At 42.8% G+C, this 16770-nt stretch overlaps 1 protein-coding gene across 1 annotated transcript in view; it reads left to right on the top strand.

Moving 5' to 3' along the window:
• LOC119853485 (protein eva-1 homolog C-like) overlaps positions 1-16770 on the top strand; it is a 260289-nt gene that overhangs the window by 62487 nt on the left and 181032 nt on the right. Inside the window, exon 3 of the mRNA XM_043510156.1 lies at positions 11433-11556. Coding sequence (XP_043366091.1) covers positions 11433-11556 — 124 coding nt within the window. The remainder of the gene's footprint in view (positions 1-11432; positions 11557-16770) is intronic.

Here is a 16770-nt window from a genome sequence, read left to right as displayed (position 1 = left end):
GGTTGTGAGTCTATGGAGGCAGAAGGGGGACACAAGCACAGCTATGTAAGGGCTTTGCCTTAATTAAAAAATTGCTGTGTTCTTCCCTCATTCTTTCAGATTCCTCCAGTAATAAGTATTTACAAGGTAAATTGTAAACTCCTGGAGGCGGAGACTGTATCATTTTATTTGTCTTTATAGCTCTTAGCACCATGGCACTCCAAAGCTGACTGAGGCCTTTAGCTACAATTCTAGCCATAAGAAAAGGAGTACTTGTGGCACCTTAGAGACTAACAAATTTATTAGAGCATAAGCTTTCGTGAGCTACAGCTCACTTCATCGGATGCATTTGGTGGAAAAAACAGAGGAGAGATTTATATACACACACACAGAGAACATGAAACAATGGGTTTATCATACACACTGTAAGGAGAGTGATCACTTAAGATAAGCCATCACCAGCAGCAGGGGGGGGAAGGAGGAAAACCTTTCATGGTGACAAGCAAGGTAGGCTAATTCCAGCAGTTAACAAGAATATCAGAGGAACAGTGGGGGGTGGGGGGGTGGGAGGGAGAAATACCATGGGGAAATAGTTTTACTTTGTGTAATGACTCATCCATTCCCAGTCTCTATTCAAGCCTAAGTTAATTGTATCCAGTTTGCAAATTAATTCCAATTCAGCAGTCTCTCGCTGGAGTCTGTTTTTGAAGTTTTTTTGTTGAAGTATAGCCACTCTTAGGTCTGTGATCGAGTGACCAGAGAGATTGAAGTGTTCTCCAACTGGTTTTTGAATGTTATAATTCTTGACGTCTGATTTGTGTCCATTCATTCTTTTACGTAGAGACAGTTTGGCCAATGTACATGACAGAGGGGCATTGCTGGCACATGATGGCATATATCACATTGGTAGATGCACAGGTGAACGAGCCTCTGATAGCGTGGCTGATGTGATTAGGCCCTATGATGGTGTCCCCTGAATAGATATGTGGACAGAGTTGGCAACGGGCTTTGTTGCAAGGATAGGTTCCTGGGTTAGTGGTTCTGTTGTGTGGTGTGTGGTTGCTGGCCATGTGAGTGATGTGTTTGTATGTCTGTGTATTAGAGTGGGGCCAAAACCAAAGTCCTGGATCTGAACACTCCCAGATTATGGGAAAGTTCAGATCTGGATCCAAAGTTTGCAGCTTGGATCCATTGTGTGTGTGTTCTATAAAATATCAATGTGTGTGCATAGGCACATGTTAGTCTTTACACTAGCACAGAAGGCACAATATAACTGTTGTAAGTTTTTGTGCGGCCCAATCAGAAATAACTGTAATTAAAAGCCATATAAAAGTACTGGCCAAGCCCAAAATGCATAAATTTGACTTGCAAAATCTGTGAGAGATTTAAAGTAAAATACACAATGAGAAGAGTCAGAGGAAGAAGCTTAAAATGATATGGGATTCTTGATACATTTATAAATCTTTCAGTAACTCTATGTTCCTGAATCAACATTCCTGACGTTATTAATTTACAGCATTAAACATAACTCCAGGCTTGTGTGGAAGAGCGTTTACAAGGTGTGACATTGCTTGTTATCATATACATAGATTATGCCTCATGCCCAGTTATCTGCAATATACTCCTATCAAAAAGGTGACGGAGAATAAAATAAAACCCCCCAACCTGAAGCAAATACTCAACAGCAACCACACAGCAAAAACACTAACCCAGGAACCTATCCTTGCAACAAAGCCTGATGCCAACTCTGTCCACATATTTATTCAAGTGACACCATCATAGGACCAGTTTCAGAGTAGCAGCCATGTTAGTCTGTATCCGCAAAAAGAACAAGAGTACTTGTGGCACGTTACAGACTAACAAATTTATTAGAGCATAAGCTTTCGTGAGCTACAGCTCACTTCATCGGATGCATAGAATGGAACATATAGTGATAGATATAGGAGGCCTTGTGCCTGTAACATGGTGTGCACCGGTAATGAGAGGTAGGGAGAAGTGCAGCCAGAACCTCAGTAGGAGGACCAGTGTTTGGCCTCAGTGAGCCACACCAATGCCATGCCTGGCCTCATGGCTCCAAGAAGGAGCTGCTGATACTTATGGCCCAGTCAGGAGGAAAGACAGTACTTAACGCATATATAGCTCTTACTATAGGTTTCAGAGTAGCAGCCGTGTTAGTCTGTATTCGCAAAAAGAAAAGGAGTACTTGTGGCACCTTAGAGACTAACAAATTCCATTCTATGCATCTGATGAAGTGAGCTGTAGCTCATGAAAGCTTATGCGCTAATAAATTCGTTAGTCTCTAAAGTGCCACAAGTACTCCTATTTTTGCGGATACACACTAACATGGCTGCTACTCTGAAAGTAATAAAAACCTTGTTATCAGGAAAATAAAAGGCACTGTAAAGGTGTGGCGTTTCTGCTTCTACGCATTTGTCAAATAGAATGCAGGCTAAATCCTGCCATCAGACATGCATGCATAGGTCCCACTGAAACCAAGGGGAACCGCACCTTGGGGGGCAAAATTCAGCCTTGTGACTTATTTGCCTCAAAAGAAAACTATGTGTTGCTTGTAAAATTCTCTGGAGATGAATCATGCTTCTCTCATTAGAAACATTAGTTAGCTTTTGGGGTAAGAACACTTGGCATTCCTTCTGTGTTTAGTTTGTGTCTAGTTCACTTCTCTCAAGGATGATCAGTGACATGGATCATGAAGGCTGCTGAGGTGGTATTTCCTTTTGTCTTTTAATTGAGATACATGACACTTTCTCTGTCACCATATCCTGCTGCTATTCTACCAGAGCAGGAGGCAGTCATACAAAAGGGAGTGGATTCCTTGCATTTTAACCACAGAATTCCCTGAGACGTTGTTTCCCTTCACTGGCATGGTTTTAATAATATAAAGCAAGGGCAGTGATATGACTCTTCTGCTGATGAAAACCTTATCTGATCTTCCCAGCAACCGCACAGCTTCTGAGCCAGGAGGCACATGTTGATCACAGGGTGATGGGGATGGAAGCTGTTTTTGCCCAAATATTTTTTCATGAGCCTCAGATAAAGTGAAATAGGGAGTGAAAACGAATGTAATTCAAGTGATCCAAATTTCCTAGCTAACTGAGCGCTGTGACTCTTGTATCAGGCTCTTCTGCTGCCATCTGTCTTCATCTCAAGAAGTTTATTATAATTATTATTTTTAAATTGCATTAGCACCTGGAGGCCTCAACAGAGATTGGGGCTCCATTGTGCTAGGTGCAGAACAAATACATAATAAGAGCTGGTCCCTGTGCTGAAGCTGGGACAGTCTAAACACAGAATCCAAAGGGTGTGAGGGAAACAAAGGCACAGAAAGGGGAAATGACTTGCACAAGGCCACGCAGAGGGTCAGACTAGAAGTGGGAGTAGAACCCAGAGCTACTCCGTCCCAGTCATGTGCCCACTGGACCCATCTGTATCTTGGTATAGTCCATTAATATGTTACAGTGGTTTATGTGCCATTTCCTCGAACAGTTTCTATTTCAGCCTCTGAACATACAGAAATCTTCAATGAGCTTTAATGCTCCAAGGCTTTGAAAGGAACTGTGAGGTAGCACTTAAAACCCACGATGCTAGCTGCTTTACAAAGGCTAGCAGCATAATCAGTGAGTATATGCTCTGAAGTTACAATAATTTCCCAACTCAGCCTAAAAGCACAGAACTGATGCAATTTATCACATGTACAGTGCCCAGGCTGCGTTGTGTTGGGAATGTAAGTATCACTCCCCACAACGTATATGACGGGTTAAATATTTGTAAGTGGCAAAAATGTTTGATACTACCTCTGTGCAGAAGCAGTGGTGAATATCTGCCGATTTAGTCTCTAAATTGCCTTATCCGTGAAATCTTTAGCTTCACTGAAATTGCTCTTCAAAGCAGTCTGATTGCATACCACAAGGTGATGGATCATTTGTGCCTCCAATTTCTATCTGTCACCTTTTTAATTGTTCCCCAGAATAATTAATTGTTGGCATCGGGCTTTGTTGCAAGGATAGGTTCCTGGGTTAGTGTTTTTGCTGTGTGCTGTGTGGTTGCTGGTGAGTATTTGCTTCAGGTTGGGGGTTTTTATTTTATTCAGGTTTTTATTCTCGGTCATCTTGTTAATTGTTCCCCAGAATATATGCATTAGTGTGGTTGTCCAGTTGAGGTGTAAGAGTTCCAAGTGCTGGGACATCCATTACTCCCATAGGAAAGTGTTTGACAACATCATGAGTCACTGCCAGTGATTTTTCTTCTGCGTGCATTTTAAACATTCCCTTCCTGTAACCCATGACTCCTAGTTATATTCTCATTCATATTTTCATCAGTACCTGTAATATGTCTTCTTCCTTTGAAGATGACGCCTTTAATACAGATTGTTGTTGAGTCCCTCACCCTTAATTAATATGAAGTCAATATAAGTCAGTATTTGTAAGTCCAGTATTTATAGTAGATGTTTATCAATCCATTTGCCTTCAACCTGCCAAACTTATTCCTTCTTGAGTGGTTCACATCTGAATTAATACCTGGGGATTCATTCCATCTTAATCTTGCTCCAAGACCATGTCTAAACATACCAGGATGAAATTAACAGCATGTGACAGAAAGGTGCATGCCGATACATGTTCTAGGCCAGCATAGCATAACATTGTACTTTGCAGTTTACTTAGATGGTAAGTAATCTGTAAACTTACTTAGATTGTAAGATCTTTGGAACAGGGACTGCCTTTTTGTTTTATGTGTACAATGCCTAACACAATAGGTCTCTGATTCCTGTTAGGGGTCTATAGCTGCTATTGCTATACAAATAATAAGTAATAATAATGATGTGCTACCAGTCACATGGCAAGTTGAGTTGGTGCACAATAGAGATCTGATATAGCAGTTGCTTGATATTCCCTCAGACAGGTACCTCATGTCCAGTCTACAGTGATAGCACTTCCTTGATTAGTCCGCCTTTTCCTGCCCCTATCTGTAATTTGTTCTACTTCCCCACACAACTCCTATCAAAATCCTCTGACTCTATGAGCCTCACTGATTTGTATTAAGATCTGGGAGGTCCTTTGTAATGACCATTATTTCTTTATGTACATTGTTCAGGATTTTTTTCTTTTAAATCTGAAACTCGTTTGAATTACAATTAAAAATATTAACATGTTATGATTTTACAATAATGTATACATTCATACAAAAAAATCAACAATATTTAAAATAGTATGAAACCCAATTGTAAGAATAATCCAAATGAAATAACCGATACTCCCGACATTTAAGAGATGGAACCTGGATACTCCACGCTTTGTATCAATGGGTAATGCAGACAGAATAAAGGCTGTGTCATTTGTTACTTTTAATTAAAATCTTGTGGTCTAGCTAGGTAGATGATTGGAAAATGTGTTGGTGCAGCTATGTATAACTCCACTGACTTCAGTGGGGTTACACCCGCTTAGACCAAGACTGAATTTGGCCCAATAACCTTTTATAGCTATAGAATAAGATTCCAGGATTGTCATTCTGAAGCCTAGAACATCGGCTGAATCAATGTGAAGTAATGGAAACAGCTACAAGCATGGCTGAGAGCTCTTTTTGTTCAGAATATCACAAGTTTGAATCGTCACTGGGATTCTCGGTCTGTTACCATGCAATTTTTAAGTGCTCAGCCATTTTTGGCTTTTTTACACTTTACTACGAATTACATCCATATGACAGCACAGGCTTTCACATATCTCTAATTTAATGCATATATCTCTAATTTAAGAATGCATCTAATGCTTTTGATTGCTGTGTCTCAACACCATCTACTTGAAACATCATTTAGTGTGGGCCTTCCCTGCTGTTTCACAGTACTGGGTCGTGGAATGTAGGGCACTGGGTTGTGGTGTCTCTGGTCAGCACCACAGACCGGGCTGTTAAAAGTCCCGTCGGCAGTGCTGCCTGGCTAAGACAGGCTAGTCCCCACCTGTTCCGACAGCACGTGATTCCCTGGAAGCAGCCAGCAGCAGGTCTGGCTCCTAGGTGGGGGTGGGGGTGAGGGGAATGGGGCTCTGTGCGCTGCCCCTGCCCCAAGCACTAGCTTCGCACTCATGGCCAATGGGAGCGGAGGGGAGGCAGTGCCTGTGGGCGAGAGCCATGCAGAGCTGCTTGCGCACCTCTGCCTAGGAGCTGGACCTGCTGCTGGCTGCTTCTGGGGTACAGTACAGTCTGTGGTGCCAGGACAGGTAGGAAGCCTGCCTTAGCACCCCCACTGCGCCGCTGACTGGGAATTGCCTGAGGTAAGCCCATGCCCCAACCCTCTGCCCCAGTCCTAAGCCCCACCCCCAACCCAGAGCCCCCTCCCACACCCCAAACCCCTCATCCCCAGCTCCGTTGGGTCAACAATTTTCTTCAACTGGTCACCAGAAAAAAAGTTTGGAAACCACTGTTCTAGCGTCATCCTTGTGCCTCTCTGATGATGGATGTTATAAGTAGAGCAGCCCTGGGGTGAAATCCTGGCCCTATTGAAGTCAATGGGAGTTTTACCATTGACTTCAGTGGGGTCAGGATGTCACCCTGGGTGCATTAACTCCATTGACTACAATGGAATTAAAACAGGAATAGGTTTGCCCTGAGGTGTTACACCACCACTGAGTTTATGTAAAATGAATGATGCTCAAGGCAAGTAATTCTTGGTGAATACCGCAAAGAGATAAACAAGTGTGTGTAGGGGGTGGGTTTTTAAAACACCTTCTTGCAGTGACCCAATTGAGGGTTGTTTTTTTTAAACTTTTTGATTTCATTTAACAAGGAGCCCTCCCCCCGCATTAGAGAACACAATGAAGTTTATTAAGTGTTTAATTTTATTAAGTTTTTATTTTAATTTTATTTTTAATTTTATTAAGTTTATTAAGTGTTTAAGTTTATTAGCTTCTCAGCACCCACTGGAAAGACCTGATTTTGATCTTGCAGCAGCTCTCACATTAAGAACTGGGTCATTGGAGTGAGATTAATGAGAGGCATAAATCACAGTGGTCAGATTGGTGTTTGTTTTGCTTAAATTCACCTGGCTTTCTTTCCTTATCTCCCCTAAATCTCATGGCTTCTCAACTCAATCGTGGAGCAGAGAATGGAATTGATTTAAACTGCCATGACTTCTCTTGTGGGCTCTTGCTGTCAGCCCTGAGGCTTGATTTACCGCTGGAACCCCGTTATAAAATGGCACAAGACAATTAAGGAATCTTCCCTCCCCTTCTGCGTCAGACAAGGATTCCTTCTCCTCCCCAGTTAGTGTGATTTTTTTTTTATAATACAATGTGACTTTATTTTGTACTAGCTGAGGGCCCACCAGATGATGATGATGATTATGATTATGCCAGAGTCATGGTTAATTCTGCATGTGAAGTCCTATTTCTATACATGTCCAGACTGTTCAAGGGTATTTTTCTCATTTTGCTGTTGCACCTTTCCACTCCTCAGCAGCGATTTGTTATTCTCAGCTGACAGTGACTTGGAGCAAATCAAGCAGGAAGTAGAATGAGAGAATAAACAGAAAGCTTTCTTTGCTCAACATAATTTGTTGTCATCTGTGACTTTGCAAAGGAAATTGATGCTCAGTAGATTAGTAAACAATAAACAAATTGCCTCCCTGGTAAGAAAGTCTGATCACCCCACTGACTGATTTGAAAAGCCAACACCACTTTTGACACACTTATAACCTTTTTGTCTAGTGTAGGGCAAATGTAGATGAGGATAGCAGGGAAAAGATTTTCAGTGGTACATGTGGAAAGGCAAAATTTTTGTTGAGATCGCATCCATCCTACAAAATGTATCCAAGATATATTACAGAGTTCAATGATAAATTCCATTTAAAGAAAAGTTAATGTAAGAGCAGGTCTACATGTTTAATGCAAAAACTTTTAAAATCAAGAATGGGTTTTTTTGGCATGATTTACATTTCTTTTTTTTTTATTCAATGCTTCATGACTTTTGATGATTGTATTTAAAAGATTGCAATCATTATCAAAATTTTTTGTTTAGCAAAGCCCAGGTTTTAGACAGACAGAAAATGTGAATAATGATTTTGATAAATTTTACAGCAATTTTTAAAAAAAATAAAAATAACTTTAAAATGTTGAATATTTTCTTGAAATAATTTCTCCCTTTTTGACCAGCTCTTCTTAATGTTGAAGTTGCACAGTTAGATATTCAAAAGTTTTCACACTTAACCTTAACTTTGCCCCTAGCATTCCAGTACAATCTTGCAGTTGCATGGGTAATTTCTCCTATAAACTTTGATACACCAGTATGTAGCAGGCTCTAGGGCTGTGTACTACTCTATATGCCAGACAAAGAGAGCCAAGAAGTCATGGATGTGAAAAATATACAGTAAGTAGTACATACTGGAGATTAGTGTACAACAAGGCAAAGGAATAATGAAACATTTTTACATGTAAAGACCACCTACATTCATAGTTAGTTCCCTCAGTCTCTGCATTGCGCCTAGGGAAAGCTGTGCAGGTACTAGTTGCACATAGAAGGTGGGGTTTTCAAAAGTGCTCCATGTTGACTTGATTTAGTCCCACTGAAATCCATGATAGTTTCCCATTGGTTTTAATGGGAGTAGTTAGGTCAATGCTGAGTGCTTTTGAAAATCCCACCTGGATTGTATAAAACATGGCTACTGACGAATGTGTGCATTTTGAATTTAGTGAAAAGAATATGCTGCGTGAGCTAAACACAGAGGTTTTTATACCTTAGTTCAATAACTTACTATCCCCAAACACTCCTAGGCACCTCTTCTTAGTGCAGCCTATTTCCATTCAGCTCCCAGATTTTTCATCTGTAGATCTCTATATTGAAAAGATCACAAATATGTTCTTTGTTCACTTTGCCCTCAAAAATGGCTGAACTGTCTTGATTTAAATTTTAAAATAAATCAGCAAACTTCAAGCAGAGACAACGCCTGGCAAATGTCAGTCGTGAAGGTGAAAGCTCCTGAAGTGTCCGAACAACCGAAAATACTGGGATTTAGAATGGACCCTGCCATGTAACCTAAACTGGAGGAGCCATTGCTATGCCTGTTATAAATATGGGAGATGGAGAGATGAAGGGGTGTAGGTTAGGGAGGAAATATGTTCTTTTCAGCTGAGATTTGAAAATAGATGGAGAATCACTGAGATAGTGAGAAAGTTGGTCTGAATGACAGAAGCTTCAGAGAAGAAAGTGTCAGCATGGGCGATACAGTGGTGGGATTATGGAAAGGGATAAAAAGCAGGTCCATGTGAGAGGAGGGAACAGAAAGAGGAATGGAGAGATGCTGGGAGAGTTTTTGAGATGCAGTTTACTGAAGTCTCCTTGTAAGTGAAAATAATCAGGTTGGGAATGGAATTCATAGCTCTGTTAAGCAGGGACTTAACGATGTTGATGATTTACCTCACTCTGGGTCTCAGTCAAAATGCTCTGACAGGTTCATGTGTGTCAGACAAACATTATGGTAATTTTAGAGCTTTAAGGGGCTCCACAGAAGTATGTAAATACCACCTAAGTCATCTAGCTGAACATAAAACTTAATTACTGCCCCCCCCCGTCCCTTCTGCTTTAAAGGATCATAGGGATAAAAATCATTAATCTTTCTTAATGAAGCCATTTTCTATCAGGAGACAGAATGTCTTTCCCCTGTGGATTTTAAGATGGAGTTTTATAAGGGGTGTTATGAATGGAGAAGTGTGTGAAGGGAATTCTAAGAACTTGAGACATGGGAGACCCCATCAGGCTCACAGGCCCTGCGTGAGTTTAGCTAAAATGAAGCCACTGGAAGGGGGCAGGGGGGAAGTGAGTCCCATTCAAAACTAAATCGGCTGAGTAATACTCCTACCACCTCTACTGCTAGTGATTAGAATGATAATTGCTGCACTTTTTCTGTAACTAACAAAAGAAGGCATTTAAAAGTATGCGGTCCAAATCCTGACCCCACAGTGAAATCAACGGTAAAATTGTCAATAGCTTCGGTGAGACTGGGATTTGGTCTTGTATAATTAATGATCTGGTACTCAGTGTGGCAACGCCAAGCCTCACTCCTGAACTATCCGTCTCTCAGACCTTGTCCACACACAAAGTTACACTATTTTAACGAAAGGTGTGTTTTTTTTAAATCTCTTTAGTCAAATCAGTGTAAAACCCTCCATTTTTTTTTACCTGATTAAGCTAAGTTGACAAAATCCATTCTTAAAGCAAAGTCTACCCAGGGCTTAACTAAATTGTGTAAAAACAAATCTTAATTTAACACAGTGCAAGCTTGTGTGTAGATGAGGGGTGACATTTTAAAAAAGCACTTAAGTGGCACAGGGGAGTCCTATTTTTAAAAGTGACTGAGGATCTCCTATGTCACTTAGGTGCTAAAATTTTACCCAAGGCCTCAATCTTTCCTAAAATGTTCAGTGTTGAGCTTGCTTCCCTTTCATTCACACTCATTCACTTAAATCTCAAATGTCTGCGTTATGATCTAATTTGGGCTGCTAGCTAGCATTTCAGCAGTGCCATCCAGTGGAATCCCCCATTGCCCCTGTGGTGCAGTGTTGCCATTCAGTCTGCTTTGTTTGCACTCACTAGGCCAGGCCCTCAGCTGGTATCTATCAGCGTCACTCCACTGAGGTAAATGAAGCTGTGCTGAGTTAAGCTAGCTGGGGATCTGGCCCGTCGTTATGAGCTTTCTAAGGTAGAAGAAGCACCATAATAGTAAGTCTGAGTGAACAACTGATTTTAGGGGGGGTCGTTTTCAAGGATTTGCATGGATATAACATGAAAAATAATCTGAAATTCAGATTTTCGATAGGGGACAGATATTTGGATTCTCTTTTCTTACCTAACAAACACCCTGGTTGGCTTGTGGCTAGGGTGACCAGATAGCAAGTATGAAAAATCGGGACAGAGAGTGGGGGGTAATAAGTACCTACATAAGAAAAAGCCCCAAATATCAGGACTGTCCCTATAAAATTGGGACATCTGGTCACCCTACTTGTGGCTGGGACGCTGTTATGTGGGAACTTGGGTATGTAAAGTGGTTGTGGTGAATTTGTGTTTCTTTGTATTAGAGTAGTGCCTAGAGCGCCTAACTGAGGTCAGGGCCCCATTGGGCCAACCACTATATATACACGCCTTGTGAGAGACCGTTGCTGCCCCAAAGAGCTTGCAATCTATTGATTCATTTTGGGGATAATGTTGCAGCATTAGGCTGAAACTGGCCATTGTTGTTGGGCTTTTGTGTGTGCTGAACAAGGCTGGGAAGAGTCCCTGGAATTCCAGGGCACTGAGAATTGGTGGCCTCTTCAGTGCAAGCTCATCATGCTGTTCAGGGAGGCCAAGATCACACTACTGCTCTGAAGCCTTTCTCCATTCAGTGGACTCTGATAGGTACTAAAGTGCTTCTATTTTTCTGTTTGTTTTTTGTCTGTGTGCCCTTGCCTGTTTAGAAAATGCTGGATGAGTGCCAAGACAGACGGAGCTGCCAGTTCCTTGTCAATAGCCGGCTGTTTGGTCTAGACCCGTGCCCTGGAACCGGCAAGTACCTCATCGTATGGTACAAGTGCAGGCCAAGTAAGTATCTCTCCAGTGAGTCTGGTTGCTTTTGTAAGATCAAAGTTATTCCTAGCTTAAGCCTTTGCAGTGAAGCTTCCTAGCATTCTCTTTTGTGGGGATTTTCACTACCTTCTGCCTTCATTTTCAATGTAACATAAACCATTTGGGTACAGAAGAGCCCTCTCCCCTGCTCTCTCAGGGCATTGCTGCTAGACTTTTTTTCCTTCTGATTGGCAGTCTGCAGTAAGGATTGTTTGTTTTTGCAGGTGCCAGAGAAAGCTCTTGCCAATGTTCAATTTATGCACTGCCCCGGTAACATTGTCTTCTTTGGGTGGACTGCTCCAACTTTGTATTGCAGAGGTTTCCACTTGCATTGACTGGATGCAAGGTTGCACTTCAGAAGCCATTAGTACAACACAAATTGATAGTGTGACAACAATCCATGTGGCTCAAACTTTCAAAAGTTGTGTGCCTAAAGTTAAGAACCCAAATAAATGGCCCGATGGGAACTGTGCCTGCCCAGCATCTCTGAAATAGGGATCACTTTTTTAGGTGCCTGACTTGAGGTACCAAAGTTTGAAAATGTTGGCCTATAACTTTTATTTTGTATAGCCCCTTTCATAAAAACCAGATCCGAAACCTTTTTGGAGAGTTAAATAATACAATTATGAAGTTATCACAGCCAATAATAGCAGAGGAGGAGAGGAAATTTAAGAGAGTCTGGGCAAGGATGAAGATAGATCTGATTTCAGAAGAGATTTTAAAATAAATGGTGAGCTGACAAGAAGGCTCTTGCTGCAGCATCCTGAGTCGGATACTTGTGGTGTGTGTGGGGGGCGGGGCGGGGAGGGGAGGAGCTGGCAAGATCTGTCAGGAATTAAATGAAAAGTGGGTAATATCGCTACTATCTATGTTAGTTGTGGTCTTTGAGCAGGTGAATGGAAGGTCCACCTTTGTATGAGAAATTTCTCTGTATAAAATAGAAGAGATTAGCACGTTGTTCTGACAAGTTTCTGTTCTGCATCAGCTGTGTTTTGCACTGTGTATAGTATGCTGTAAAGGAATGTCATGAAAAGGTCTTAGGATTTGTATGCAGGTTCAGGTGAAGAGTGTAGACTGTGCTGAACTTTTGAAGGTGTCATAGAAGCCCATCTGTACAGGAATATTTATGGCTTGGAATGCTCCCCTGTTCACAGGTATGACAGAAATGGCTTGTGTGTGTGTGAGTTGAATATCTGAAGTGTGGGGGAAAAGGGGAATTTTCCTGAAAGACAGCAGAGCTTTGCTAGATTGCTTGAGTTTATTTCCCCAAAACGTTTTCCATGCAGCTATAATTTTGCAGGGTGAACCAGGGTCACCTGATACATTTTATTGTTTCTCAGTCAATGAGCAAACTCTTCCTGGGAATCTGGTCAGTTCGTAATACCATTTATAATGCACTGAGCATTAGCCTTGCACATGGAATGGCAGCAGCATTTTGAGCTATCCACAGAAGCTTCAAGACTTTATCTGCAGAGTAATGAAATAGCAGGAGTGTCACAAGAGCTAATGCTTGTATGTGTTGATTTGTATTCCATGTTTTTAATTTGCACTGCTTTAAGGGCAAAATAAAGTGAGATGTGATCTTCTCATGAATTCAATTAGTGCATGGCAGACATACCACAAGGAGAACAGGTCTGGTGTTTAGCTACTTTGGGTGATTCCCGCGGGCCTTAAAAAACCAAAAGATGTAAATACAAATATTGTAATATTCTAGGGGAACCCAAATGTGCAGCCCTAATTAGTAATGAGATCGTATGATTCAGTCCTGGAAGCTGTGGTCCAGTGAGGCGGCGGGCATCTCTGGGGAGGACTGAGCCCCCTCATCTCTTGTCATTGATCACCAGAGAGTATTCACCACAGGAAGCATAAAGGCCCCAGAGAAGCATGCTACCTGGTATGTGATCTGTTATACATTTATCAAAAGCCACAAACAGCGTTTCAGCCCCCACAACTACTGCCTGCATATACTTGGATGCAGTCTGCCCGGCGCACACTTTGTAGTGTTTAGAAGGCTGATCTGAAACATCCAACAGGAAGGTGTGAGCTTTCCTACGTTGAGTGCTGTGCTGGAGACTTGCCAGGAGCCCCAGGATTGCCCCAAATAGGCACAGGCATTTGTACTGAATCTTTTTTAAAATAAAAAATAAAAGCCTAGGTAACCCACAGGTGAGTGTGTTACAGGTTCCACGCTATGCCGATCCATAAAGGCTATAACTTGTTAGAGCCCATAGCTATGACTGCTTGGTTCTTTAGCTCAGGCTGTAGTAGGTTCTGCTTCTATCTCTGGAGGTCTCTGGTTCAGTCCCTGGGGTGGAGGGCTGCACAGCTTGTAATAATGGCTTTTATTTGCATCTTTATTAATGAATGAATAACTTGTTTGATTTCCCCCTCCCCACAACATAGCTGCCATTGAGCACATTTGCTGTTACCCTGCAGTTACTGGGTGATGGAGGTCATTGGCTGCGTGTTGCCCTAGGGCCAGACTGATCACACCAGTGGTGTTAACGCAAGGCGCAATGGAGTTCTGCTCCCATGTTCCTTGCAAGTGAGTTTCAATCCTGCTTTGCTTTTTGAACCAGGTGACTGCATGTTGGTTTTGTTTTCCTTCCCTTGAGCACCATTTAAAAAGATACAGGGATAGAATGTGGAGCAACATGCCTGCCAGCCTGTGGGGTTGGGGGAGATCTGGCCATCCAGCCAAGACAGGGGGAGATTAAAAACCTCTTTTGCCCCTGCAGCATGAGCCTGCCTTGGATTCAAATGCTGCTTTCCTAGCAAGACAGGAAGGGGTGCCAGAGACCAGGCACTGGCAAGTTACTGAACCTCCCCTCTTGAAAAAGAAGAAACTAAAAAGAAATAGTCTAGTTTTGCTCTTCTTCAACCACTGGTTGTGAGGCGCAGGGTAGGAATCACTGCATGAAATTCTTTGGCCTGTACTATGCAGGAGGTGAGACTAGATGATCAGAATGGTCCTTACATGCCCTCTGTGTCATAGATTCAGAGAGTCTGAGGCCAGAATCTAAATACACGTCTCAGGTATGCACATAGCCCTTTCCCTAAACGGTAGCCGCACAGTAAGTCCTGTATAGTGGCAAGAGTCTAGACTGTAGCTAGGGGTGTCTGTGTGTGTGTGTGTAGTTATTTCTGGGGGTATGGGATTGCTGGGGGGATCAGAAATGGTCAATAAAATGCTCCGCTCATTCTCATCCATGGCAGCTTGCTAATGACTGTAAGTGGCTGCTGCTGTGTGTTCTGCAGCCAGTACCTAATACACATCTGCCCACATCACCACTGGGGAGATTTTCAAAAGCATAGGGGTTCAGGAGAACAAGTCCTACTAAAAGTCAGAGACTTGTGCTCCTAAATCCCTTTGGTGTCTTTGCAAATCTTACCTGTTACTGGCAGCCTCGGCACAGAGGCTTCGAAGTGGGTCCCTCCAGGCCAGGATTGGGACGTGTTGAGGGGGGCTGTGTGGGGAAGCTAGTGCTGCTGTGGCTTAGGCAGTAGTTGTTCTACAAAGGTCTGATCTGAAAGTCCACGGAAATCCATTGACTTCAATGGGCTTTGGGTCAGGTCCTGAATGCACGGAGGATTTCAGTCTGCAGGGCACCTTTTAGCAATGTTAAAATAAAATCTTACACAGAGTATGATTATTTCTCACCAGAGTGCAGGTAACACACTGATTTCATTTAGAACCATGATGTGTAATTACCCCATGATCTGAAGAAACATAATTAGAGGGAATTGACGCAGTATTTAATTGGCCTCATACACATGCCTTCTAATTGAAATCCTGATTCACCAATGTTATTCAAACAATTTTAGGGTTTGTTTATTCCCCTCAAATCTGGGAGACATAATGCTGGGGGGTAGGATCTTGTATTGCTGTAAGATAGAAAATACTCATTCTGTGCCATAAACCTGACTCTCTGGAGGGGGGATGGTATAATCTGGTGCTTGCAGTCAGAGGCCAGGAGTAGGATTCCTGGGTGCTATTCCTATGTTGGCCTATGAGACCTCATCGGGCAAGTCATTTAACCTCCCTGTGCCTCAGCAAAATGAGGATACTAATGCCTAGCTACATTTGCAGGGCATTTTGTGGTTCTTCAGATGAAATGTGCTGTATAAAGTTAGTTATTTCTTTAATTATATTCTGAGAGGAGAGAAGAGAGATTTCTAGCGCACTTTACAACTTGGCTGCTGCCTACATGACCTCCGACTCCCCAGTCCTGCCACAAGTGCAGGGGAGTGGACTAGACCTCTTGAGGTCCTTTCCAATCCTATGATTCTATGCTTTGCCAGTCGTCTTGCCTCGCCTCAATTCTTGACTCCCCCTCCTGACCTCATGCCGCCTTTGCCCCTCTCTTCTGGAAACAGTTCCCCTTTCCTTCTTCAAATAATTTCTAAAGCAAAACCTGTTCCTCATGGTTAGCCAGCAGCAATGTTCTCTTGCCACTCTTTCCCTCTGCCCCATTGTACTGTACCTGCTGTGCCTTAAGATTGCAGACTCTTTGGGGCAGGGTATCTTGCTTTTTATTCGGTGTTTTTACCCGTTGTAAAATGCTACATGAAGTTATCACATGGTATAAATGATAGTTGGAAATTGATCTGTACCAAACCCCTTCTACTGAACATTCCTGGGATCCAAACTTTGCTTTTGACCCCTTTATCTGTGATGAGCCAGAAATCCCGGCCAATGGGAGCTGCAGAGTCGGTGCTCAGGGCAGGAGCAACGCACGGGGACACCCCCTTCCCCCAAGGGGCCACAGGGGTGGTGCCGGCCGCTTCCAGGAGAGGCGCGCAGCGATGAGTGAGGGCGGGCAGGAAGCCTGCCTTAGCCCCGTTGTGCTGCCACCGGTGGTGGCCGGGTGCCCCCAGGCCCTTTTCAATCACCTGGATCCCTGGGTAATTGCCCCCTTCACCCCCATCAGCGGGCCTGCCCGGAAAACATGGCAATAGATTTTGGGAGAACCTCCTCAAGGCATGCATTGAACGTACCATCGCCCATTCAGTTCCCTTAGGACCTGATCCTGAACCTTTGAAGCCAGTGAGAGCTTTGGCACTGACTTCATTCTCAGAGCGACTGTCACAAAGGCCCAGGATCATGCCTTTACTCGTTAAATCCTCTGAGCTCAGGACTCTGCCTGAAAGTCCTAGTTAAATTACACCCATCCTTAAGACTTACACGCT

This window comes from Dermochelys coriacea, chromosome 3 (genome assembly GCF_009764565.3).
Source record: "Dermochelys coriacea isolate rDerCor1 chromosome 3, rDerCor1.pri.v4, whole genome shotgun sequence".
Lineage (NCBI taxonomy): Eukaryota > Metazoa > Chordata > Testudines > Dermochelyidae > Dermochelys > Dermochelys coriacea.
Note: the sequence above shows the minus strand (reverse complement) of the source record. Positions and strands in the feature narration are given on the sequence as shown.